Source organism: Hemiscyllium ocellatum, chromosome 16 (assembly GCF_020745735.1).
Source record: "Hemiscyllium ocellatum isolate sHemOce1 chromosome 16, sHemOce1.pat.X.cur, whole genome shotgun sequence".
NCBI lineage: Eukaryota > Metazoa > Chordata > Chondrichthyes > Orectolobiformes > Hemiscylliidae > Hemiscyllium > Hemiscyllium ocellatum.
This window is the reverse complement of record NC_083416.1, coordinates 36,941,571-36,968,019: the sequence shown is the minus strand read 5'-3', so window position 1 is coordinate 36,968,019 and position 26,449 is coordinate 36,941,571. Positions and strand designations below refer to the sequence as shown.

Sequence of the window (26,449 nt, the reverse complement as noted above, 5' to 3'; positions counted from 1 at the left end):
TTTATCTACCCTGTGAGTAAGGCAAACCAAAGTCTAGATATAATTATACTTGCCTAGGTGACATGAGGGAGGACACTCTTCATTCATCATGCCTTCCCCTTGATTAACAGCGATCGAGGCTCTTATCTAAATCGTGTATGTATCTCTGCTTGCACTGTACTGTTTGATGACTTTCCTTTGAAATGTGTATGGAGTTGTGTTGTGTTAACATTGAGGTTGCGGTGTTGAAGTGGGATGGACAAAGTTTAAAAATCTCTCAACACCAGGTTATAGCCCAACAGGTTTATTTGGAAGCAATAGCTTTCGAAGTGCTGCTCCTTTGTCAGGTGGTTGACTGATGTGAACCACCTGACAAAGGAATGGCACTTCAAAAGCTTGTATTTCCAGATAAATCTGTTGGACTATAAGCTGTTGTTGTGATTTTTAATTGTTAACATTATGTTCCAAACTAAGTAAGTTTAATTTATCCATATTTTGTTTATGAACGGTTCTGCTTTTCAAGCTAGATCCAGCTGTAAAACCTAGTGATTTCTTATCATAATCTCCTAGACTTTTAATAATCTAGTGTATTGTTTATTTTTAACCCAGTATTGATCTCAAACTTATATATCAGAGGTTACCAGCATTCTTTTCTAAATTTATGAATTGTCTCATTTGCTGCTTTTTTTTAGCGTAACTGTATCTATTAATTCTGTTCAGGCATCTGTTGTGATATGACCCACTTAATTTGTCATCTTTAATTCATATTAAGTTTAATTCATATTATGTGTACCTTTTTATTGTCCTTAGTTTGTCTATATAGTCGGTTATATCTATGCACACAGCATGACATCAAGCCATACATTCTGCTGTAGAGCATTAACAGATTTCTTCTATTGCATAGTGCTGTTGATCTTAAGTGATTGTTGCATCATTCATAACAGCAAAAGTAAGTTTTTGTTTCTTCTTTATCCAGACCAATCGTACATGTCCTATCTGTCGAGCTGATGCTTCTGAAGTTCACCGAGATTTAGAGTAAAGCCATTTCCGCAGCACAATATTGAAGACGTTACCTAGGTGACGTGGGAGAGCACAATGTTCACCCACTCATCTGTGTTACCTTAAGCCTTCCCCTTGAACAACAGCAATCTAGGATCTTATCTGGAGTCCTGTTACCTCTGTTTGCACCGTGCGATTTGATGACTTCAGCAAACACCTAGTATCTTCGCTTAGAAACAGTTATGGAGTTGTGTTGTACTAACATTGTGTTCCAAACTCCAAAGATTTTAACCTGCGTGTATTTTGATGTGTATTAACATTTTATAGTTTGTATGATCATTCCAAGTATTGACACGAAATTTGAGGGGTTGTGATCTCATCATATGCTCGAAAAGAAACAGTAGGTGGAAGACGATGGGGTACTCTGCCCAATAAACCCTCCAGCATACTGTACTGATGGAGCGAAGCAGGATGCTTGAGAAGTGTGTGCGTGTGTGCGCGCGTGCGCGTGTCTGTTATCTGTGTAATGTCTGAATGTACCTATCCATGTTTTCTTGTATTTGTACCATACACTGGTCTAGTTCTCTTGTGTGCCTTTGCACACACTATCCTAACCACTTCCAAAATATTTCCTGTATTGTTTGCATGAATAACAGTGCGTGAATGTGTTTGAGTGAAAGGTTAGAGGAGGGAAAATATTTAATGTGCACATATGCATGCGTGTCCAGCCAGCTTGGACTGGTGATGACTAGCTCTATCCAGCTGTGGGTGGGGGTGGGAATCTGTGCTCAGCTATTACTGCCATGCACTGTACTGCACACATACCTAAGCTCACAGCCTTTGTGGTGCAAAAATTATTCCAAGCAGCTAAATTATTTAGGATTTGTGGTTGTTGATTGCTCTGTAGATGCCACCAATTGTTTACCAATGATTTATGTGGTGGGATAGTGGATTGTTTACTGTTTTAATTAGTCCTGACCTGAGGGACGGTGGACTCTGTAGGAGACCCATTGGCCAGGGGCCAGGGCCCTGTGTTCTGTGTTAGGAAGATTTTTGCTTTGGTACTTGCACAGTTACAGTTACCTCATTTTGCCATGTATGTATTTGAAATTTGCTAATATATATATAGGAAATGGTTCTGATGCTAAACATTTTGTGTTTTCATCCCATTTGAATCATATTGTTGTAGCATTTAACATAACTAGTTATAATGTATTATACATCTGTAAACCAAATTGTTTCAGAGACGAAATTTTTAACAGATTTGTACTTTTTTTATGAAAGTTGCTAGTTATGCTTTACCAGGTAGTGCAATCATTTTTTATTGTTGTGGCTGATTTGAGAGGGTTGTTCACTAATAAATGTATGATGTATACCAACATAACCAAGTTCCATGGCTGAATTTAATGTTCTAATTTCAGAAAGTGTGTTACAGACTCTGAACATTGAGAGGAAATAGAGGAGTTTGTGTTAATTGCTGTCGTCACCATTACCATCACACAACTGCGGGGATGATGCTGAACCCTGGTCACAACATGACTGTTTTTTTGTATAGATTAAGCTCATATGTTATATTTTCTTCCAAGCCCCAAATTAGAATCTAGACATGGAAGCATTTTCTATTGAGCAGGATATGAGTGGAGAAGGTAGTACATTGAATTATGTTTTGCACTGGCTTTGATGAGTGCCTTCATATATTGTCTAATTGCACTACAGAGTTAACTGGTTTACTGATTTGTCTTAACTATATTCTGACATCATAACACTTTTTTTGTAACCTTGTTACATTTTAGTCCACAATCTTCATGTGTAGGGACATTTTTTTGAGAATGTCAGTACGTTAGTTCCCTGATAATCTCCTTAACATTTTGCAAAAAGAAAATGTCACTTGTTCCCAAGTCTCCAATGCAAATATAAGCACTAAAGTCCTAAAATTGATAACTTTGGATGTAAGTTTGCTTGCTGAGCTAGAAAGTTCATTTTCAGACATTTTGTCACCATACTCAGTAATATCAGTGAGCCTCCAGTGAAGCAATGATGTTGGTGACCCGCTTTCTATTTATGTGCTGAGATTTCCTTATGATGTCGTCAACCTTTCCTGTGGTGTTATTTCCAGTTGTTTTTCTCAGGTGGTAAATGGGGTCCAAATTGATGTGTGTTGATAGAGTTCCAGTTGGAATGCTATGCTTCTAGGAATTCTCCATGCGTGTCTCTGTTTGCCTTGATCTAGGATGGATGTGTTGTCCCTGTCGAAGTGGTGTCCTCCTTCATCTGTATGTAAGGATACAAGTGAGAGAGGGTCATGCTATTTTGTGGAGAAAGTGAGGTCTGCAGAAGCTGGAGATCAGAGCTGAAAATGTGTTGCTGGAAAAGTGCAGCAGGTCAGGCAGCATCCAAGGAACAGGAGATTTGACGTTTCGGGCATAAGCCCTTCTTCAGGAAACTGATTCCTGAATAAGGGCTTATGCCCGAAACATCGAATCTCCTGTTCCTTGGATACTGCCTGACCTGCTGCGCTTTTCCAGCATGCTAGTTTGTGGCTAGTTGATGTTCATGTATCCTGACATATTTCGTGTATCATCAACATGGACCCCATTTACCACCCTCTGAGAAAAAGTACAGGAAATTACATCCTAAACTCACAAACAGAAAGTGGGTCACTAACACCAAGTGCTTCACAAGAGGCTCACTGATTGTTACCTAGTATGGTGACAAAACATCTGAAAACAAACCTTCCAGCTCAGCGAGCAAATTTGCATCCAGAACCTCAACCGGAGTTACAAATCTTCTTAAAACTCACTAATTAATAACGTTGACAATAAGCAAGGTTAGCCTATCAATCAAGTTAACCTTTTTAAGACATTGAATGAATGTGCTTCATCGCTTCAGTTTTTTTCCTTCTGTCCACAATCACTTTTTGGAAGCTAATTCAGTGTCACCTTCATCATTGTAATTTCATGCTGTGTTGTGTATTGACCTAATTTTTTTACCTTATCACATCAGCCGTCCTTTAAGCTATCAGACTAAGATAGCTGGGCATTGTTGAATTGGGAGTAAGTAACCTTATTCCTTGGCCACTGTGCAGTGGATTATTGCAATTCAAGATCTCCTCCCTACCAGAAGACCAAACTGGGCCCTTTCTATTATCTGAAACTTTTCCAGGTTGTTTTTATTATCCAGTTTACATGTTGAATGCTGACCTGCTCTTCCTTGGACCCTCTGTATTTGTCCAGAAACCATTAAGGGGCCCTGAAGGAATCTGGTAATCAAGGTTTTCTACAGGTTTTAAATTGCAATACTTGTCCTCTCCCAGAGAAAGAACCTTGCTCATTCATTATTTTCTTTCCATTCCCAAGGCTATTTATGAACCAATAGTGTTGTCTGAAGGGGGAATATTGGCCAGAACACCAAGAGAATGAGCAGTTCATTTAAAATAAGCTTAGTTAACTCCGTTAAAAAGTCATAACAGAAAGACATCCCACTTCATAATGCCATACTGAATACTCTTGCATAGATCATTTCAAGTTTTTCAGATTTTTTTTTGCTTTCATGATTTTGAGAGTTCTTTTATATTTTTTGAATCGGAAGGCAATTCTAATTGCTATCTGATCTAGTACAATTTCTGGACATTAGGACCACTCAACATTCTTCTTATAAAATAGTTTTATTTGAATGTTATTGTTAAGTCTTCACCTGTTGAAAAAAAAATTCATGACTGACTTAATGTTGTTTGGAAACCTCGATTCTTCCAAAAGAAGTCTAAAGGCAATGTCTCAAACTTGGCTCCAACATGGAACTTAGTATAAACAGAGGGCAGCTTCACAATTTATTTATTGCTCTACTCAAGAAAAATTGCAGCATGATGGTTCAGTGGTTAGCACTGCTGTCTCACAGCACCGGAGACCTGGGTTCAACTCTACCCTTTGGCGACTATTCATGTGAAGTTTGCACATTCTTCCCATGTCTGCATAGGTTTTCACTGGGTGCTCTAGTTCCCTCCCACAGTCCAAAGGTGTACAGGTTAGGTAAAACCGTGATGGGAAAAGCACAGTTACAGGGATGGGGATAGGGAGGTGAGTGAGTGGGATGACCGGCTGTATGGCCTGTTTCCATACTAAGGGGATTCTACGATTGTAGTGAAGATGATGGATGAGAGAGTTTGCTCTCATAACTCAATGGCAGAGTATAAAAACAGTTGGAAAAAAATGCAAATTCAGAACACAAATGTTTTTATGCTATTGTTTTTATGGTTTAGTAACATTCCTTACAGGAATTTAGCATGATCTAAAGAGAACTCTAAAAAGCATAGATAACCACTAAGCAGTGTTGACTATAGAACAATTCCATCAGGATTGTGAAACATCATTTCTTAGACTTACTTGCCATCTACTAAAGTACCATATAATTTAAACTAAAGAAGCTGGTGCGTGAGATTATGCAGGCAGCATGTTTAACATAGCAACTGGGTATCTTGGCTCATCATGGAAGTGTCCCTTGAATAATACACTGCAAAACAGTTTATTCAACTAATTTGATAGGTTGAGGCTTATTTTAGATAACTTATCCAAGATTTTCCATAACTTGAAAATAGCTTTTTTTTTAAATACTGATAAATACTCCGACCACCCATGCCACAGTCACTGTTCACGGAGGTTTAAGTCGAGCTCATTGCTATTTCTAATGATAAGTGAAGTATTGAACCCATCTCCCAATCCACCTCCCCACATTCCCTCTCTCCCCATCCACCCCCTTGTACAGACACTAGGTTTGAGAGTACATGTGGGGGCATACTAATCAGTGACTACTGTATTCAAAGTACACACAGGTCAGCTAGTCTGTGATGGGCATAGCTACTCTTGACAGCCTGAGACTTTCTGCAGCTGACAGTTTTCACTGGGCCTGAGAACAAGGCTGAGATGTATAAACAAATGAGGCAACTGGCTCAATGCCAGTAGACAGCGTGATAATGATATTAACAAAATATTAACTTTAAGTGTAGTTTGCAACTCCAGTTGTGACCCACAGTTTTGAAACCACATTGTCAGCAGCTGACTGTATGGTTGCCAGTTGCAAAGTAATTAAGCATAGGTGCAGAAGTAGGCCAGTCAGCCAACATTCAGAGCATTAGTTCCCAAATGGTATTTATGATAAATAATGCATAGAAATTTGATGTAATAAAATAACATTACTCATCATGGTTAGTCTATAAACCATTTGGCTACGTTAAAGTTGTTTTTTTAAAACCTAGTAATCATAAGAAATTCAAAAATCAAATGCTTGGAGGATAGATTTCAGAAAGACAGACTGCTGAAGAATCTGCAGTCCTCACTTTCTCCTGGATTTCTGAGGAATACAGACTTCTGAAGTAGACAAATGCAAATTGAATGTTAGAACAGAGAACGTTTAATGATTCATTTTGGGTTAATTAAGAGGGACTACTTAAAGGCAATACAGCAACATAGATCTTGTGTCTGCCATTTGTAAAGGCCACACGACAAGTTAAGAAAGCTTTTATAAAGCTAGATGTGATCCATGGCTTTATAAATCATCGTGTTGACTACAAAGGCAAAATGTTGTTGGTAAAACTTTGTTAAACACTGGTTAAGAGCCATCTGGAATATTGTGGCCAGTTTTTGGTACCACACTTTCAGAACGACATTGGGATCTTAAGAACAGACTTAGAGAATAGAGCTAGGACAAAAAGATTCAATTACATAAAAAGTAAAGAACATGATTTGAACAATACCATGAATGGTTTTGAGCATTATACACTAAAAAAATAGTTCCCAGTGGCAGGGGAGTTGCTAACCAGACACTGATCTAATTAGTGAAAAAAACAGAAGCAACAGGTTTGGCCCAAATCTTTCAATGTCTGAACTGATGTAATCATAGGATATTACCTACTGTATATTAATTTCTGGCCATAGGTCCAATTGAGTATCCTGCAGAATTCACTCAGCGCAGGAATCCACAAAGAGAACTTGCACAAAGGGTATGCCTCATTTTTATGCCACCAACTGTTGCTGTTAAGCATTTGAAGGTCCCTGAGTGAATGAAAGGGTAGACTGGTCACAATATTTGAAGGTGTTTCCTTCAGAGCAAGATTAAAATATTTAGCCATTTGTGCCAATCATTCTTATTTGGTCGCTGATTTAATTGTGGTCTCAACTTGGTCCATCTGCTGACTCCCATCACCCAGAACCCTTAAATGCCTTGTCTATCGAAAATGCACCTAATACTGTCTTGCATAGGTTAAGTGACACAACCTGCACTACTTTCAGGGGAAGAGACTTCCATAAACTAACAACCCTGAGAAAAACATTCTTACCTCCTTCTTGAAAGGTAGAACTCTTATTCTTAATGAAGACTAAAACTAGGGGATACAATTTATGATTTAAACAAAAAAGGTTAAAACTAAGAGGCTGTATATCTGATTCCCTCTAATTTTTGTAACAATATTGATGGATTGAAAGTACAAATAGAAATGAATGAATGTGACTTGATACTATTACAGAGACAAGTTTGCAGGGTGACCAGGACTGCACATTCCATATTCAAATGTATTTATCATTCCAAGTAAAAATGGCAAAAGGAAACAGGAAGGATAAAATAAATGAAGATAGATAAAAGTACAGCAGAGTAGTGATATAGTTTCAACAGATAATGATGTGGAAAGAGTGGGAAAAATATTTGGGTGACAGTTGTCTATGAGGCCCACAGTTTTCTCACTGTAGAACAAAATATTAATCAAAATACTAGGGGTATGAGAGAAGGGCACTACAATTGTCGTGGATACTTTAATCTTTTTTAATTCACTGAGTAAAACCGATGTGCAAGGTAGCATGGAAGACTAATTTGTAGAGTGCGCCAGTGATTATCTCTTCTAGTATGTTGAAAAACCTTCCTGGGAATAGGTCTTGTAATATGTAATAGGCTAGGATTAATAACTGATCTCATAGTTAAGGATCCTGACGTGTATGATCACATCGCGGTAGAATTTCACTGCTGCCTCGCAGTTTGAGTTCCTATCTGTGTAGAGTTTGCACATTCTCCCACTAGGTCAATTCTACCTCGTGCTTCAGTTCCCTCCCACAACTCAAAGACATGCAGATTATATGAATTGGCCATACTAAATTGCCCTATAGTATCCAGGAACATGCAGATGAGGTGGATTAACAGAGACTTTAGCTAAGTGAGTGTGGAACCCAGTGGAGGATGCAACTGTGGAACTGATAATGAGGAAGAGTGAGAAGACAGATAATTTAAGAGAAAGCAGGACACAATAGGCCTATCAGCTTTCATCTATCAGTGGGACAATCCTCGAATCCATTACTAAGGAAGAAATAGTAGGACAATTAGAAACTCTTTACAAAGTCATCGTGGTTTTGTGAAAATGAAATCACACTTGGTTCCTCTTTATCTAATCTGCTTGTTATATCCTCAAAGTGTGACTTTCCAATAGATGTAATGTACTTGGATTTCCAGAGGCACTCAAAAGGTACCATAGAAAAGGTTATTGCACAAGATAGGAGCTCATGGAAAAGGGGAGGGGGGGGGGGGGTTGGCAATGATTGAGGATTGGTTGACACAAGACAGATTGGGGATTATGGGCCTTTTTAATGTTAGAAAGACGTTACAAGTGGAGGATCTGTGCTAGGGCATCAATTATTTATCATCTGTATTACTGACTTGGTGGGTTTGGGGGGGGGGGGGGGGCGGGGTTGGTGATGCAGGGGCCGAGGGGAAGAGTGAAATGTATCCAAATCAGCTGATGATACAGAAGTAGGTGGGAGGCTATTGGGTATAGTTAGGATCTATAGAATCTGTAAAGGGATATAGGCAGATGGAGTTACTGGACAAAAATAACTTGGCAGATTAATGTAGGAAAAGTGAGATTGTGCAGTTTGGTTAGAAGAATCAAAAGGCAAACCATTATTTAAGTAGAGAGAGAGAGACTTCTGAAAAAGTGCAATACAGAGGGACTTGGATGTTCTTGTGCACGAAACAAAATGTTAGTTACTTGCTGTACCTGCATGCTAAGTCAAATGGAAGTTCGAAACAAAGTGCTGGAGAAACTCAGCAGGTCTGACAGCACCTGTGATGACAGAAACAGTTAACATCAAATCCAATTGACTTTAACAAAATTAGTTTTGGCCCGCATTGCTAGGGAGTTGGAGTTTAAAAAACAGGCAAATCTTGTCACAACTGTACACTTTTGGTCACCCTATTTAAGAAGGATATATTGGTCCACTAATTTTTAAGAGGTAGATACAAGCAGCAATTTTTCCTGACATATTGCTGGTTTGGATCTTTATGTGCAAGGACAATTTCAAAGTTTGCAGATGACATTAAACCTGGAAGAATTGTAAACAGAGGACGACAGTATGGTACTTCAAAAGAATATTGACAAGGTAGTGAACAGATAGGTGGCAGATGAGGTTCATTGCAGATAAAAGTATGAGGTGATGCACTTGGTCAGAACAACATTGAAAACCAACATAAAATAGGGGGTACAATTCTAAAGCAGGTAGTGTACCTGGGTGCATACGTGTATAGGCTAGTTGAAGTGGCAGGACAGGTTGAAAGCGCTGTAAATAAAATATCGAGCTCTTGGCTTTATTAATAGGGGCATAGAGTTTTTAAAAAAGCAAGGTGATATCAAACCTGTACAAGGCACTTTAAATCTCACCTGGAGTATTTTGTCCAAGTAATGGACACTACCTTGTAGGAAAGATATAACTGCGTTAGAGAGAGTGAAACAATTTGCAAAAACGGCTCCAGGAATTTAAGAAAAACACGTGAGGACCAATTGAAGAAGTTGGCACTGTTTTCTTTGGAGAGAAGGCCAAGGAGATTTGATACAGGTTCATAAAATCATGACCAGGCTGGATGAATAAGGAGAAGACGGTCCTGCTCGTAAAAGAAAACAAGAGGCATAAATTTAAAGTGATATGCAAATGAAGTAAAGGTGATACAAAAGAAAAAAATTCCACACATCAATTAGTATGGAAATGGACTACCTGGAAATATGGTGGATGGAAGTTCAGTAGAGGCATTCAAGAGGGCATTGGTTGATTATTTGGATAGAAGTGGTCTGCAGAGATACAGGAAGAAAAACAGATTAGCACTAAGTAATAGAAATGGTCCAACTGGCCTGTTTAGTCAACATTACAATTCTGTGATGTGTGAACTTCCAAAACCAGAAATCAATGCTTTGGTACACCGATCATGTTGATTGGAGCATCTGCACTGCTCTGTTGCTCAGAGGGAAGAATGTGCTGCCTTTGATGCCAGTCAAAGTAGAGTCACTGGGCTAAATCCTGGAATGAAAAGGTGTTGATTTAAGAAGAATAGCCAAATAGGCCAAGCCTTTAGTCATTATAGTTAGGAGAATAAGGGGTGATCTTATTGATTATTGAGAAAATGTGGGGGAAATCTCAAACTCAGGGGCACAGTTACAAAATTAGGGGACACTCCTTTAAAACTAGTGTACAAAAGGAATTTCTTCAGAATAGCAAATGCCTGGAATTCTCTACTCAGTGAGTTGGAGGTCAGATCATTGGAAGTATTTAATGAGTAGGCAAATAGATGTTTGAAAGAGGAGTTGAGGGCTATGAGGAGTTGGCATAAAAGTAAGAGTTGAGCCCTGGAGTAGATAAAACATGTTTTAGAATGGCAGTGCAGTTTTGAGGGGCTGAATGGCTTATTCCTGCTCTTATTTCTTATATTCATTTCCTTTACAAAAGGCAAAAATGTTAAGAGACAGTTCACAAGTTTACGGTATGAATTATTTAATCAAGCTGTAGAGAACCAGGATGGAGTTTTCAACTATTACTAAGCTATGTTCTGTGTTTTATATAGGCATCTAGCTTTCCTGATTTTCAAAAGGGAGTGAATAGACAAGTTCTTCTCTACTAACTCTAAAGATATATTGGTATTTCCATTACTTTTACCAGTTTCTGAGGCTTTCCTTTCTTTAAAAAATGTCTTTCAAATAAAACTGATCAAAGATAATTGAACAAATCCATGTATTTATAACATGTTTTCTGTACTGCACCCCTCCACATTGCCAAAGTCCAGTAGGTTACATGATGAAACTTGTTAAAAACCATAAAGTATTAGGTTAGCCTGGAGCACCTTTTTTTTTTTACAGCAAAAAGACAGTGCTACTTTCTGGGTCTGTAGATTGTGAAGGAGCAAAGATGTCCTTTAGTAGAATGATATGTTCTTCCTGTCGGATGTGGGAGTTTAGGGAGAGTTTCCACGTTACTGATGATTATGTCTGCAGGAAGTATCTCTGGTTGCTAATCCTATCAGATTGCGTGGATTGGTTGGAGTGGCAGATTGAGGCAATAAGGAATTTACAAGAGCACGGGTGCATAGTGGATGGCAGTTGTAGGAAGGGAGAAAAGCTGTGGATACAAAGTAGATGGGTTAATTCCAGGAATGGTAGGAGGGGTAGGCAGGAGTCTTCTGTGGCTATCCCCATTTCAAACAAGTATCCCGTTTTGGCAAATGGAGGGGTGATGGACTCTCAGGGGAATGTAGCACAAACAGCTAAGTTTCTGGTATCGGGACTGGCTCAAATGCAATGAGTATGTCGGGTTCCAAGCGAGTGATTGTGATAAGGGACAAATATTTCTGTGGACAGCGAGAAATCAGAATGGTGTGTTGCCTCTCTGTGCCAGAATCAAGGATATCTCAGAGAGGGTGCAGAATATTCTCAAGTGGGAGGGGGACCAGCAGGAGGTCATTGTACACATTGGAACTAATGGCATAGGAATGCAAAAGGATGAAATTTTGAAGGGAGAATATAGAGAGTTAGGCAGAAATTTAAAAAGAAGGTCCTTGAGGGTAGTAATGTCTGGGTTTCTCTCAGTGCTATGAGTTTGTGTGTGTAGGAATAGGAGGATAGAGCAGATGAATACATAGCTGAGGAACTGGTGTGGGTGAGAAGGGTTCACATTTTTGAATCATTGGAATCTCTTCTGGGGTAGAAGTGACCTGTACAAGGAGGACGTATTGCACCTGATTTGGAAGGGGACTGATACAGTGGCAGGGAGATTTGCTAGAGCTGCTCAGGACGATTAAAACTAGTGGTGGGGGGAGGTATTGGCATCCAGGGTAATAGTGAGAAGCGAGATCAATCTGAGACTGGGACAGTTGGGAAAAGGACTGAGTCAAACAAACAGGCAGGGACGAAGCAGAGAATAAGGTAGGACTGATAAACTGCATTTACTTCAATGCAAGAGGTCTAACAGGGAAGGCAAATAAACTCAGGAAAAGTAAGGAATATGGGACTGGGATATCAAAGCAATTACACAGACATGTCTCAGGGGCAGACAGGACTAGCAGTTTTAAGTTCCAGGATACAATTGCAATAGCAAGGATGGGCAGGAGTGCAAGAGAGAAGGTGAGGATGGGAGGGGTGGCTTTTTGATGAGGGATAGCATTACAGCTGTACTGAGGGAGGATATTCCTGGGGATACATCCAGGGAAGTTATTTGGTTGGAACAGAAAAATAAGAAAAGGATGATCACCTTATTGGGATTGTATTATCAACCCCCAAGAGTCAGTGAGAAATTGAGAAACAAATTTGTATGGAGATTTCAGTTATCTGTAAGAATAATAGGGTAGTTATGGTAGGGGATTTTAACTTTCCAAACAGACTGTCAATGTTAAGGGTTTAGATGGAAAGGAATTGTTAAGTGTGTGCAAGAAAATTTTCTGTTGCAGTATGTGAATGTACATACTAGTGAAGGGTGCAAAACTTGACCTACTCTTGGGGAAATAAGGCATGGCAGTTGACTGAGGTGTCAGTGGGACAGCACTTTAGGGTCAGCAACCATAATTCTATTAGTTTTAAAATATAGTGATGGAAAAGGATAGACCAGATCTAAAAGTTGAAGTTCTAAACTGGAGGAAGGCTAATTTTAACGGTATTAGGCAAGAACTGATTAGGAGCACATGTTCGCCAGATAAAGGGACGGCTGGAAAATGAGAAGCCTTCAAAAATGAGATAATGAGAGTCCAGAGACAATACACTCCTGTATGGGTGAAAGGAAATGGCTGGTAGGCATAGGGAAAACTGGATGACTAGAGAAATTGAGGTTTTGGTTGAGAAAAAGGAGGAAACATTTGTCAGGTATAGAAAGCAGAGTTCAGGTGAATCCTTAGAAGAGTATAAAAGCAGTAGAGCATACTTAAGAGGGAAACCAGGAGGGCAAAAAGTGAACATGAGATAGTTTGGCAAATAGAGTTAAGGAGAATGATAAGGGATTGTCTAAATATATTCAGCACAAAAGGGTAACTGTAGAGAGAATAGGACCCATCAAAAATCAGTAAGGCAGCCAATGTGTGGAGCCATAGGAGATGGGGCAAGATACTAAATGAGTATTTTGCATCAGTGTTTACTATGGAGAAGGACATGGAAGATATAAAATGTGGGGAAAGAGAAATGTGGCATCTTGAAAATGTCCATATTATAGAGGTGGTGGTGCTGGATGTCTTGAACTGCATTAAGATAGAGAAATCCCCAGAACCTGATCAGGTGTGCCCTAGAACTCTGAGAAGCTAGGGAAGTGATTGCTGGGTCGTTGCTGAGATATTTGTATCAGGGATATTTGCAGGTGAGGTACCAGAAGACTGGAGTTGACCAACGTGGTGCCACTATTTAAGAAAGGTGGTAAGGAAAGCCAGGAAACCAAAGACTGGCCAGCCTGACTGGTGGTGAGCAAGCTGTTGGAGGGAGTTCTGAGGGACAGATTTACATGTATTTGGAAAGGCAAAGACTGATCAGGGATAGTCAGCACGTCTTTGCGTGTGGGAAATCATGTCTCACAAACTTAGAGGTTTTTGAAGTAATGAAGAGGATTGATGAGGGCAGAGCAGTAGACGTGATCTATGTGGACTTCAGTGAGGCATTCGCCAAAGTTCCTCATGGGAGACTGATTAGCAAGGTTAGATCTCATGGAATACAGGGAGAACTAGCCATTTGGATACAGAACTGGCTCAAAGGTAGAAGACGGAGGGTGGTGGACGGTTGCTTTTCAGATTGGAGGCTTGTGACCAGTGTGCCACAAGAATCAGTGCTGGGTCCACTGCTTTTCGTCATTTATATAAATGATTTGGATGTGAACATGAGTGGGATAGTAAGTGCAGATGACACCAAAATTGGAGGTGTTGGATAGCAAAAGAAGGTTACCTCCGAATAGAATGGTATCTTGATCACATGGGTCAGTGGGCTGAGGAATGGCAGATGGAGTTTAATTTAGATAACTGGAAGGTGCTGCATTTTGGAAAAGCATATCTTAGCAGGACTTATACACTAGATCCTCAGGAGTGTTACTGAACAAAGAGACCTTGGAATGCAGGTTCATAGCTCCTTGAAAGTGGAGTGGCAGGTAGATAGTATAGTGAAAGCAGCATTTGGTATGTTTTCCTTTATTGGCCAGAGTACTGACTACTGGAGTTGGGCGGTCATGTTGCAGCTGTACAGGATATTGGTTAGGCCACTTTTGGAATATTGCATGCAATTCTAGTCTCCTTCCTATCAGAAGGATGTTGTGAAACTTGAAAGGGTTCAGAAACGATTTACAAGGATATTGTCAGGGTTGGAGGATTTGAGCTATAGGGAGAGGCTAAATAGGCTGAGGCTGTTTTCCCTGGAGCTTCGGAGGCGGGGGTTTACAAAATCATGAGGGGCATGGATAGGATAATTAGACACGGTCTTTTCCCTGGGGTAGGGATAGCCCAGAACTAGAGGGCATAGGTTTAGGGTGAGAGGGGAAATAAAATAAAGTGGACCTAAGGGGCAACTTTTTCCCACACAGAGGATGGTACATGTATGGAATGAGTTGCCAGAGAAAGTGGTGGAGGCTGGAACAATTACAGCACTTAAAAGGCATCTAGATGGGTATATGAATAGTAAGTGTTTACAGGGATAGGGGCCTAGGTGAGCATAGACGAGTTGGACCAAATGGTCTATTTCTGTGCTGTAGATCTCTATGAATAACTTAAGAGGTAGCAGCTAAACCAAAACAATTGAAAAAAAAACACAAATTTAAGATAATTTTACATTGAGGTGAAACATAGCATTAAGCTTAAACCAAAATCAAAGGATCAAACCCAAACCCTTCAGGTTCAGTCTCTCAGAAAACAAATCACAATGGTTCAAAAAGTCGTGGTGATCTAAGCACAGGAAAAGGCCCTTCTGCCACTGTTTTTGACTAGTGTGGACACAATCTCCTAATTATTTTAATCCCATCTTCCAGCATTTGGCCTGTGGTCTTGAATGACTTGGCATCACAAGTGTACATCAAAATACTACTTAAATGCTATGAGGATTTTTACCTCTAGAGTTTACTTAAGATATAATGATTATCTGCTATAAGTAAAAAATGAGGTCTGCAGATGCTGGAGATCACAGCTGCAAATGTGTTGCTGGTCAAAGCACAGCAGGTTAGGCAGCATCTCAGGAATAGAGAATTCGACGTTTCGAGCATAAGCCCTTCATCAGGAATAAGAGAGAGAGAGCCAAGCCGGCTGAGATAAAAGGTAGGGAGGAGGGACTAGGGGGAGGGGCGATGGAGGTGGGATAGGTGGAAGGAGGTCAAGGTGAGGGTGATAGGCCGGAGTGGGGTGGGGGCGGAGAGGTCAGGAAGAGGATTGCAGGTTAGGAGGGCGGTGCTGAGTTGAGGGAACCGACTGAGACAAGGTGGGGGGAGGGGAAATGAGGAAGCTGGAGCTGCTATAAGTATCTCATTTACAGCAACAAAGAATATTAGATATGATTAAGAAAAAGGAGATGTAGGTCATGGCACATTAAGTCTTCTCCTTCATTCAATAAGATCTGAGTAATGGAATCAAAGCCTTAACTCTGCTTGCTCGCCTAACCCTCATAACCTTCGATCACCTTGCAAATCAAAACTGTTACTCGGGCTTGAATTCAATGATGCAGTCTCCAAGCTCTCTGGGAGAGAATTCCTAAGACCAAGATTCTCTAACAAAAGAAATTCCCCTCTCAGTCTTCAATGAGAGATTTTTATTTTGAAATGGGTGTCCTGTAGTTCTAGATTCCCCAGAAGCAGAAATAATCTTCTCTGTATTTACCTGTCAAATCCCATCAGCACCTTACACGATTCACTAAGATTTCCTCACTCTGCTAAAATCCAGTAAGAATAGGCTCAACCTGCTTAATCCATCCACCAAAAATATTTTACCATCTCAGGAATCAGCCTAATAAATCTTCAGGTTGTTTCCAAGAGAATATATCCCTCTTATGGCAAGGTGTCAAATCTAGACAGTACTCTATGTTTGTCTCAACAATTCACTGTACATTTATAGCAAAACTTCCATATCTTTTTCACACGTATGAAAGAAAGTGCAGCATCAGGCCCTTTGAGCTTGCACTGCTATTCAATAAGATCATGGCTGATTTGTTTGTAACTTCAAATCTACATTCCCATATATCCCTGATGACCTTTGATCTCCATGTTCCACCTACCCTGTCAAGATCCCTTAGGACCTCGTATATTTCAATCAACTTGCTTCTTACTCCTCTAAACCCCAGTGAATTCAAACCTAATGTAGCTAATCTTTCCTCATAAAACAGCCCACCCATTCCAGGTAAATAAACAAAGTCCTGTTGAAACTCAGCAGGTCTGACAGCATCTGTATGGAGATAATCAGATGTACCAAAGGGTCCAGTAAGGCTATTCTTCAATTCTGAAGTCATGTCAGACTTGAATCCTTGCATTCTCATCTAATCCAAGTTGTTTAGCATCTCCATTTTGGGAAGTACATGTAGTTCATTAATTATTTTCTCCACACTTAAAATAATATCCAAAATAAGGATGCATCCTTATTGTTCTTAATGTTTTTCAACAATGTACTCAGTCAAGTATTTAGACTTAGAATTCAGAACTGTAGAAACTGTACCAAAATCAAATTATTACTGGATGATAACAGGATTCTGCTTTTGAATGATCTTAATCTAATACTGTACTTCTATTCCCATTATGAAATTCATGGTACTGTATTGTCAGAATGTTCAAAGTTTGGGAGAAGATTTGTAGCTCGGGTGCTCGTTGTTGTGGTTCTGTTCACCGAGCTGAGAATTTGTGTTGCAGACGTTTCGTCCCCAGTCTAGGTGACATTCTCAGTGCTTGGGAGCCTCCTGTGAAACGTGTCACAGGAGGCTCCCAAGCACTGAGAATGTCACCTAGACAAGGGACGAAACGCCTGCAACACAAATTCCCAGCTTGGCGAACAGAACCACAACATTGTCAGAATGTAATTAGGTGCCTCATTTGTAGAAGCAACTGAATCTTTGCTTCCTCTTGGGGGCTTAGTAAAGTTGTACAATCTTTAACATCTCAGATAAAATTCAAAAAATTAAAGTACATTAAATACAAGACAGATTTAAATTACATAATGGCACTATATTATAGTTTAGGTTTGATCTATGCTGAAGCTGGAAAATGCGTACCATCAGAAAAAGTACACTCAAACTCATTCATCCACAGTGCTATGGAACTTACAACAGTGAACACTTTCAACCTGGGTTAGCTAACTGATGACAGTTAACTGGAATTTTTTTTAAGAAGCCACTTAAAGAAATAGCTTATGTTTGTATTGCACCTTTGACAAAGTCAGTGGATGCCAATGTGCCTTATAGACATTTACTTACTTCTGAAGTATAGCACTGTTGTAATGCAGACAAACGCTGCAACCAAGCATAGCAACAAACCAATTAGATAAATGACCAAATAATACAATTTCCAGGTATTTAGTATCAGGGGATCAATATTGAAAAGATGGAGGACTCCCCAACTCCTTTTTTAAAAAAAAAGTATAGAATCTTTTATACCCACCCAAGGCAGGTAGACTAGGCTCGGTTTAATGTCAATTAAATCAAACAAAACTTTTAACAGCACTGTTGTACATCCACACAATGTACTGAGGTGGCTGTTCAAGTTGCGAGTAACAAACTCCTAACTTTCTAACTTGAGGCTGGTATAAATGTATTCACTTACTCATACTAAAATTGGAGATAGAGACTAGTTTTGTTTAATTAGCTTCTTCTGTTCAATCATACAACTTTGTAGGAATAGAAACACTTATGATGTCTCAGTATATGAAGGTCGAAGAACATGAGGATAAGAACAATGGATAAGTAAAGTTCAGTAATAGTTTTTAACAAACAGACATGAATCTATTTGACCATTTATGAACTCAAGACAAAATATTAAAAATTACAAATTACTCACATTCCTCAAGTAGTTATTATATGTATTCCATTCAACTTCAATAAGTTACAAGACATGGGATGAGTATTGAACTTACAGCATCGTACATAGCAATTTCTTCAATTTCAGATTATGAACATGGAAAATTATTTTCAGAATTTAATTTCAGATGCAGTATCACTCAATGCCTTATTCTTGTTAATCTTTTGAATGGTTTCTTTGAGGGGGGGGAAAAGAGGGGGCACATATGGAGAATTTTGATTTGAAATTGAATTGGTCATTTCCAAGTGAACAGAAAACAGCAGCAGCTTTTGGCATAAGATTGCATTTGGGGCTCTCAATCCTTTTGGTACAGATCATAAATATATCTGAATAGGCCACAGAGTCTGAACAGAACTAAGTGTTTTACAATTAGCTCAATAATCAGAAATGTCAAAAAAAAGTGGTACAAAAAAAATTGATCTGAACATTTACAACAAAAGACATGAAATACAGAAAGATTATCCTCTGACAATTTAGAAAGAACTTGTTGTTTTTTTTAAGAAGTTCCAGACATTTCACAAAAAGGATTTTCACAACTTTTTGGGTGATTGATTTTTAAATCGATAATCTGATAAACAATATATAAAAAAAAACAAGTGTGGTCCTTCAAAGAGATTTTCCCTGATTTTTTCACAAATATTACAATCTGGAATATACTTCTCATTTGCACGTTAAAAAAAAGACAAGAGCTTCAGAAGTAGCGACCGAACTGCCAGTTCAAATGTGAATAATTTCTATGTGGACACTGTTAGGCAAGTGGGGAAATTTCTGGTACAAGATTTTAATCCTTTAATTAAAACAGGAACTTGTTCCATTATAGTTTGCACCAGTCTCAAATGTAGACCATTACACCAACATCCCCAAAATGTATGGGAAGGGCATGGCTTAATTCAAGCAGGACAACAAAACAGATGTTGAAGCTACAATAATATTTGGGGGGAGATTTTCAAAATGGGCAAAATATTACTCAGGTCAGTAAATATCTCCTCCTTGCTTAAATTCCTAACCTTTAGAGACTACTTTATAATTAAGTGTTATACACAAACATTAAATAACATCGCTGTCAATAGATCCCTTCCTATATGGTCATACAGCAATTCAGATTGTAAAGCTTTTCCATTGTTTTTGAAGATTACAATCAGAAACAAACCCAAACAACCTACTGCTCAATTACTCTCAAATGTAAAGGAATGTGAATAACTCAGTAACTGATAATAGCAAAAGTAAGATGTAAACCATGACCACTAACGCCACAACGAAGTTTCTAAAAATACATACAAAAAAAAGCCTCAAATTTTTCCAAGTTGACAGCGTATAAGGGTTTCAACCAATACCAACTGCTTTTCCATTACAATACTGGTCTCATCCAAAATCAACTCAAATAGCAACTGAAGCATTGACTGCCTTGAATGAAAAACATAAATGATATTGATTAACATTATAGGCATATTTTAAAAATACATTTTATATCTAAAGCCAACTGCCTGTAAACAAATGCCAGAATGAACACCCCCAGATCTAAAAGTTACCAATTTAATTGAGACTCAATTCAAACTAAATATTAACATTTATAATAGACATTTAATGAAAACTTAGGCATATGATCTTGGGGGTATATCCACACTTCATAATAATTAAAACTTCCACACTCCACAGTGATTAAAACTATATCTGCATTTTTTTGTTATATATGTATTCAAAAATACTACAAAACCCTATTGGGATTAGCGAAAAATAAAAGGCAAGCAATGCCAATGTTATCACATCATTACAACTAAATGAACTAGTAGAATGATATTAAGGCCAACAGCTGTTTGGTGGTAAAGTAGTTTCATTATTAACTACCACCCAAAATCTATTCAAGATTGAGACACAAGTCATAATGCATCTTGAACAGGAAAACAATAGACAACATGCAAATGGTTAAGATGCCATTTAGTGAAATAAGTGCAATAATGCTAAACAATATACCCAACTAAACAGCATTGAAAAAAAAAGTACATGTTCTAGGTGCCTTGCAGCCAACTGATCATAAGGCCATCAGGCACATATTATCAAAGGGGGGGGGGGTCGTTCTCCACTGTAATGTTAAATTTTGTTGGCCATGTTCTCACAAGAAGCTATAAATAAGTCTTTGTTTTCTAAGATTTATAGCACTTCATAAATAGGTGCAGAAAAGCTAACAAAAAACAATTTGAAGTATCAACAAATAACTGTACACGTCAGTTTAGTAGTGGAGAATGACCAAAAAGCTAAACATTACTCATGGTAGGAAGCTCAAAGAACAAATGAGTTGAGACAATATAATCTTTTAATGCCAGTACATTCGGCCAAACAGCTACCATCAATTGTAATGAAATTACAGAAAATGGTTCAAAAAGAAATATGCATAGAAAAATGATTCAACACAATAAAATTCTAAAATGATTTTAATTTATACTGTTGGAATAAATTACACCTCGAGTACAATAAGCCTGCACAGGTATTAAACATGGAGCAGGCTCTAGTTACCACAGGCACTACAGGCTGACAAACTACTTACTGAGGCTTCACCACAGCAAAAGCCATGGCAATTAAGAACTTAAACCAGCCCAGGTGCAAACAATTCAATAACAGCCAACCCTCCTTTGGTCTTTCTTTTTTCATTTTAATAGAAATACAACATAAATATCGGTAAATGGGAAAACAAAATTAGCAGGAGAAAGGGTAAGGGTTCTCTGATGGTGTAATCTAAGGTCTATGCAGGTGGAGAAATGGGTTAATTTACTTTCATATCTTCTGATCAAAAACCACTCAACGCTGCAGGGCTTGAGTTTTTTTTAAAAAAATAGCATAGTGATGGACAGTGCAGTTCATCCCAGGAAATGACGAGCGACCTAGCTGCATAGACATTTGCCAACCAACGCAGCAAAAACTTGGCTCGTTTGTGAGAAAGTCTGTGATCCGTTATACTGTGCAGCTATTAAAAAAAAATGATCCCATGGTTAATTTCTGGTTCAATCATCGGTAAGATCTTGAACAAACAAGACTTCACAGCGACTCAATCCTGCTTGCTGCAGGGTGGGTGGATTTGGCTCTCTCTCTGTGGGCAAACACGGCAGTACTCTCCGTGGAAAGTTAGCAACTATTTGAAATTTCTCAGGAGTTTCTTTCAAGGAGAACAAAAAGTCATATATTACCTGCAACAAAAGAAAAAAATATGAATTTCCAGAAAAAACAATTTTAAATTATACTTAAAAATTGCAACTATTTTTTCTTCTTTTCCTTCCCTTTTCTCCTTCAGTTGACTCATTGTTGAAAAACACCAGTGTGCATGTGGCTGCTCACCAGTACCTCATTCGCCTGACTATTAATCATTTATAAGATCGAACGGTGATTTCCAGCAGAACATCAACTATTTGAGGTTGGATAAGTTTAACTCTGACTTCACAATATCCTCACAAGCCAATGTCAAAAAAAAATACTAAATATTGAATTACTGGGAACACTACCCAATTTTCACCTCCTTTGTTTTAAGACAATTTGCATTGTTTCTGCTACAGCCATTTCTGAAATAAGATTAGAAAGACCAAGAACTAGGAGCAGGAGTAGGCCATCTGGCCCTTTGAGTCTGCTCCGCCATTCAATAAGATTATGGTTGATCTTTTTGTGACCTCAGCTCCACTTACTAAACCTCTCACCATAATCCTTAATTCCTTTACTGTTCAAAACATCTTTACCTTTAAAAGCATTTACTGAGTAGGCCTCAAATACTTCACTGGCCTGGGAATTGCATAGTGGGTAAACTCCTGCAGCAGCAGCTGAAATAGCAGTCTTGAGGTCCAATTTGCAAATAAAAATATTGCCTGTGTATGCCAGTGTTTAAATAACTTTGGTGTATTGTTTGATGCCATAGTATTTGTAATACAGAACATATTTTTAAAAACCCATCACAAGAAACAAGATTTTATAACTTTCCCACTTGCTTGATTAGTGCAGCTCCAACAATACTTAAAAACCTTATCACTGCCCAGGTCAAAACAGTCCACTATGTTCAACATTCACTTCCTGCACCATCAATATACTGCATCCACCTACAAGATGCACTTATGGAACTTTTGACAGCACCTTCTAAACCCACAACCACTAACCGCTGGAAGGACATGAGCAGCAGATGCTTGAGAACATGACCACTTGCAAGCTCCTCACCAGATTATACACGAAAGTACATTGGAACCATGTTGCTGTTCTTCTCAGTTGTTGAGCATAAATCCTTTTGAGAACATCTATAGCCTTAAAACTTGTCTTTAAACATTTAGACTAAAACGTAATGTTGCATTATAGAATACATTTGCTGCACACTAGAAAATAGACAGGCAGTGAGGCTCAGAAAAAAATGGGGGAAACCCAAGGTACGCAGAAGATAAAAACATCTGTGCTCACAAAGTGATAACAGGCATGCTCTCAGGCAATGGAGAACATTTGCCTTAGCATCAGTGAAAACAGAACACCAAGTGTTAACATTCACGGCTGTTTTCTTCTGAAATTAATTAATGATTCTGACCCTAAAACGAAACTCAGTACTATCAAAAGCCTTGTAACTGATGGTCAGGTCCTGTCAATTATAATAGATTCTTATTACCCCTTGCAAGCTAGGCAAACACAGAGGGGAAAAATATCTTTGCTGTTCCAAGTCCTTGAGTTCAAAAGGACACGAGAGACAGAGAGAAAAACCATGATAGTGCTGGGGCTCCCCCAGGCAATAGAAAATTAACTCTTAGTGCTTACCTGCTATGGAATGAACTTAATTGCATTTTTGAGACTTTATGATGATACTGAGTAGCCATTACCAGTTATTAAATACAAATTCTATAAAAAGTAGATTGATGAAGCTTTGACTTGCTTGCTGTTCTTGCAAACCACTCTACAGACCGCCCCACTGTCAATTCTAATTAATCAGATCTCATGTCTTATTTGAATTTGAATCATAACCATGAAAAGAAAGCATGTTTAATTTGAAGACTAATTAATCAGTTTAAATGCAACTTTATGGTAACATCTCAGCCTCAGGTACAGAATGATTCAGTGCTTAAAAAGCAGGAATCTGCTTCTGGCTTAGAAATTACTCTAGGCCTAAATTTGAAGAGGTTCTGGCACAATGCGTCTGGAAGCCATTTTATGGTCAAAAGGTTGCCCTCCTTGCTAAGAAGTCATTTTGTAAAACAATTGTATCTGACGTGAGCTATGCAAGGTTACCTTATGAACTCTCCAATTAGCTCAACCGGTACCTCTTTATGATAGGAGTTTATCTCGCTAGAAGGCGCCTAACTCAGCTGGGTATGCTTTTCCTACCTGGTGAATGGTTTAGGGCCTGGAGTGATTAGTCAAGCACACACACAGACCTGTCAAGTAACTTTTCTTCCTTATGAATTATGGTCTTTCACCATTATCTGTCTAATTAAGAACATACAATGTTTTCGTAAACTTTCGTATAAAGGAAACCACTTTGTATCAGAATGTCAGAGTAGCTTGCTAAGGCTCTTGAAAAGCTGGTACCCTATTCACCTAGGTTATTAGAACTTAGCTAGTTTAGCTTATTGGTCCCAGTGTTATGTTGTAACAGTGATGCTATTGGTAAATAAAGGGGATAACTAAAATTAAACTAAACTGTAAGAGGTTTTTTATTCCAGACTCCCAAAGAGTACGATCTCTGAGAAGCTTTACAGGTCTGAGACCACAAGGGATTCCCTGGGCCGTCTCAAATCTGGACTTTAACACTTTCCTAATAGCACTTTTGGTGTACATACACAACATGGACAGCAGGAATTCAAGATGGCAGCTTCTAAATACATTCTTAAAGCACAATTAGGGACGGGATTTAAATGCCAGCCTAGCCACTAAAGACCACTTCTCAATCAAATAATTTTAAAAATTAAACAAAACAATTTGTATTTCCACTTGCCTGGTTAGACTGAAGGGCCCATTTCCGTGCTGTTTGACTCTGACTAACTACTGAAATGACTTACTGCAGCTAATGAAAATAAGTAATGTATTTTGTAGGTGGGAAAGTTGATGAGCAGCGGAAGACTTTCAAGGCAATTTTACGAAGTGCCCAGCAAAAGTACACAGGACTGTAAGTAAAAGGGGAAATCTGCCATAGATGTCTAAGAAAATAAAGGGAGGATATCAAATTGAATGAGAAGACATACAAAATGGCGAAGATCAGCAGGAAACTAAAAGATTGGGAAAGCTTCAAAAGGTTAACAGAAAGCTACAAAAAGAGCTATAAAGAAAAGTAAGCTAGAACAGGAGGAAAAAAACTAACAGAATATAAAGTCAGGTAGCAAAAGTTTCTATAAATATATAAAAGAGAGAAAAAAAAAGTGGCTGCAGTAAATGTTGGTTCTTTAGAGGAAGAGAAGGGGCATTTAGTTATGGGATATTATGAAATGGTTGAGGAATTGAATAAGTATTTTGTGTCAGTCTTCACAGTGGAGGACACTAATACATGCCAGTAATTGACAAACGAAAGGTAGGTGAGGACCTGGTAACAAAGATTATTACAGAAGAGGTAGTATTGAGCAAGCTAATGGAGCTAAGGGTAGACAAGTTTCCTGGCCCTGATAGAACGCATCCCAGGGGACTAAAAGAGTTGGCAGGATAAACAGCAAGTGCACTTGTGGTAATTTTCAAAAATTCACTGGACTCTGGGGCAGTTCCAACAGATTGGAAAACAGCAAATGTGACTCCACTGTTTAAAAAGGGTGGTAGACAAAGATGGGGCATTATAGACCGGTAAGCTTAACTTCTTTATTGGGAAAATGCTCGAGTCTATTATCAAGGAAGAAATAGCAAGGCACCTAAATAGAAAGTGTCCCGTTGGCTGATGCAGCATGGGTTCATGAAGGGCAGGTCATACCTAATCAATCTTTTGGAATTCTATGAAGACATTAGAAGCAAAATGGACAATGGAGACCCAGTAGATGTGGTGGACCTAGATTGCCAAAAGGCCTTCAACAAGGTGCTGCACAAGAGGCTGCTGCATAAGATAAGGATGCATGGCGCTACGGGTAAAGTATTAGCGCGGACAGAGGATTGTTCGACTATTAGGAAGCAAAGAGTAGGGATACATGAATGCTGTTGTGGTTGGCAATCAGGGATGCGGTGTGCCTCAGGGATCAGTATTGGGACCACAATTATTCACAATTTGTGTCAATGATTTGAAGTTAAGGAACATGAATAGTGTGTCAAAGTTTGCAGATAACACTAAGATGAGCAGCAGAGGACTGTGAAACTTTGAAAAGGGACATAGATAGTTTAAGTGAGTGGGCAAAGATCTGGCACATGGAGTGCAATGTTAATAAATACGATGTCATCCATTTTGGTAGGAGTAACAGAAAAAAAGATTATTACTTGAATGATACAAAGTTGCAGCATGCTGCTAACCAGAGGGACCAGAGTGTCCTTATGCATGAATCACAGACGGTTGATCTGCAGGTACAACAGTTAGGCAAATGGAATTCTGCCCTTCATTGCTAAAGGGATTGGAGTTTAAAAGCAGAGAGATTAGATTAGATTAGACTTACAGTGTGGAAACAGGCCCTTCGGCCCAACAAATCCACACCGACCCACCGAAGCGCAACCCACCCATACCCCTGCATTTACCCCTTACCTAACACTACGGGCAATTTAGCATGGCCAATTCACCTGACCCGCACATCTTTGGACTGTGGGAGGAAACCGGAGCACCCAGAGGAAACCCACGCAGACACGGGGAGAACGTGCAAACTCCACACAGTCTGTCGCCTGAGTCGGGAATTGAACCCGGGTCTCAGGCGCTGTGAGGCAGCAGTGCTAACCACTGTGCCACCGTGCCGCCCGTAGAGGTTTTGTTGCAGCTGTACAAGATGCTGGTGAGGCCACAATGAGAGAGGGGAAAGATATAAAGAGACCAAAGGGGCAACCTTTTCACACAGAGGGTGGTACGTGTATGGATTGAGCTGCCAGGGGAGGTGGAGGAGGCTAGTACAATTGCAACATTTAAAAGGCACTTGGATGGGTATATGAATAAGAAGGGTTTGGAGGGATATGGGCCAGGTGCTGGCAGGTGGGACTAGATTGGGTTGGACTTAAGGGTCTGTTTCCATGCTGTACATCTGTATGACTCTATAACTGGTGTACAGCATGCAGTTCTGGTCTCC

At 39.1% G+C, this 26,449-nt stretch overlaps 2 protein-coding genes across 5 annotated transcripts in view; one reads left to right on the top strand and one right to left on the bottom strand.

Moving 5' to 3' along the window:
• Positions 1-2,362, top strand: part of rnf44 (ring finger protein 44) — a 142,810-nt gene extending 140,448 nt beyond the window's left edge. For all 3 annotated transcript variants that reach the window (XM_060837137.1, XM_060837139.1, XM_060837138.1), the window contains one exon: positions 956-2,362. In XM_060837137.1, the coding sequence (XP_060693120.1) occupies positions 956-1,018 (63 nt within the window). In that variant the 3' untranslated portion in view covers positions 1,019-2,362. The remainder of the gene's footprint in view (positions 1-955) is intronic.
• An 18,318-nt stretch (positions 2,363-20,680) lies between these two features.
• Positions 20,681-26,449, bottom strand: part of faf2 (Fas associated factor family member 2) — a 37,033-nt gene continuing 31,264 nt past the window's right edge. For both annotated transcript variants that reach the window (XM_060837135.1, XM_060837136.1), the window contains exon 12: positions 20,681-21,448. In XM_060837135.1, coding sequence (XP_060693118.1) covers positions 21,266-21,448 — 183 coding nt within the window. In that variant the 3' untranslated portion in view covers positions 20,681-21,265. The remainder of the gene's footprint in view (positions 21,449-26,449) is intronic.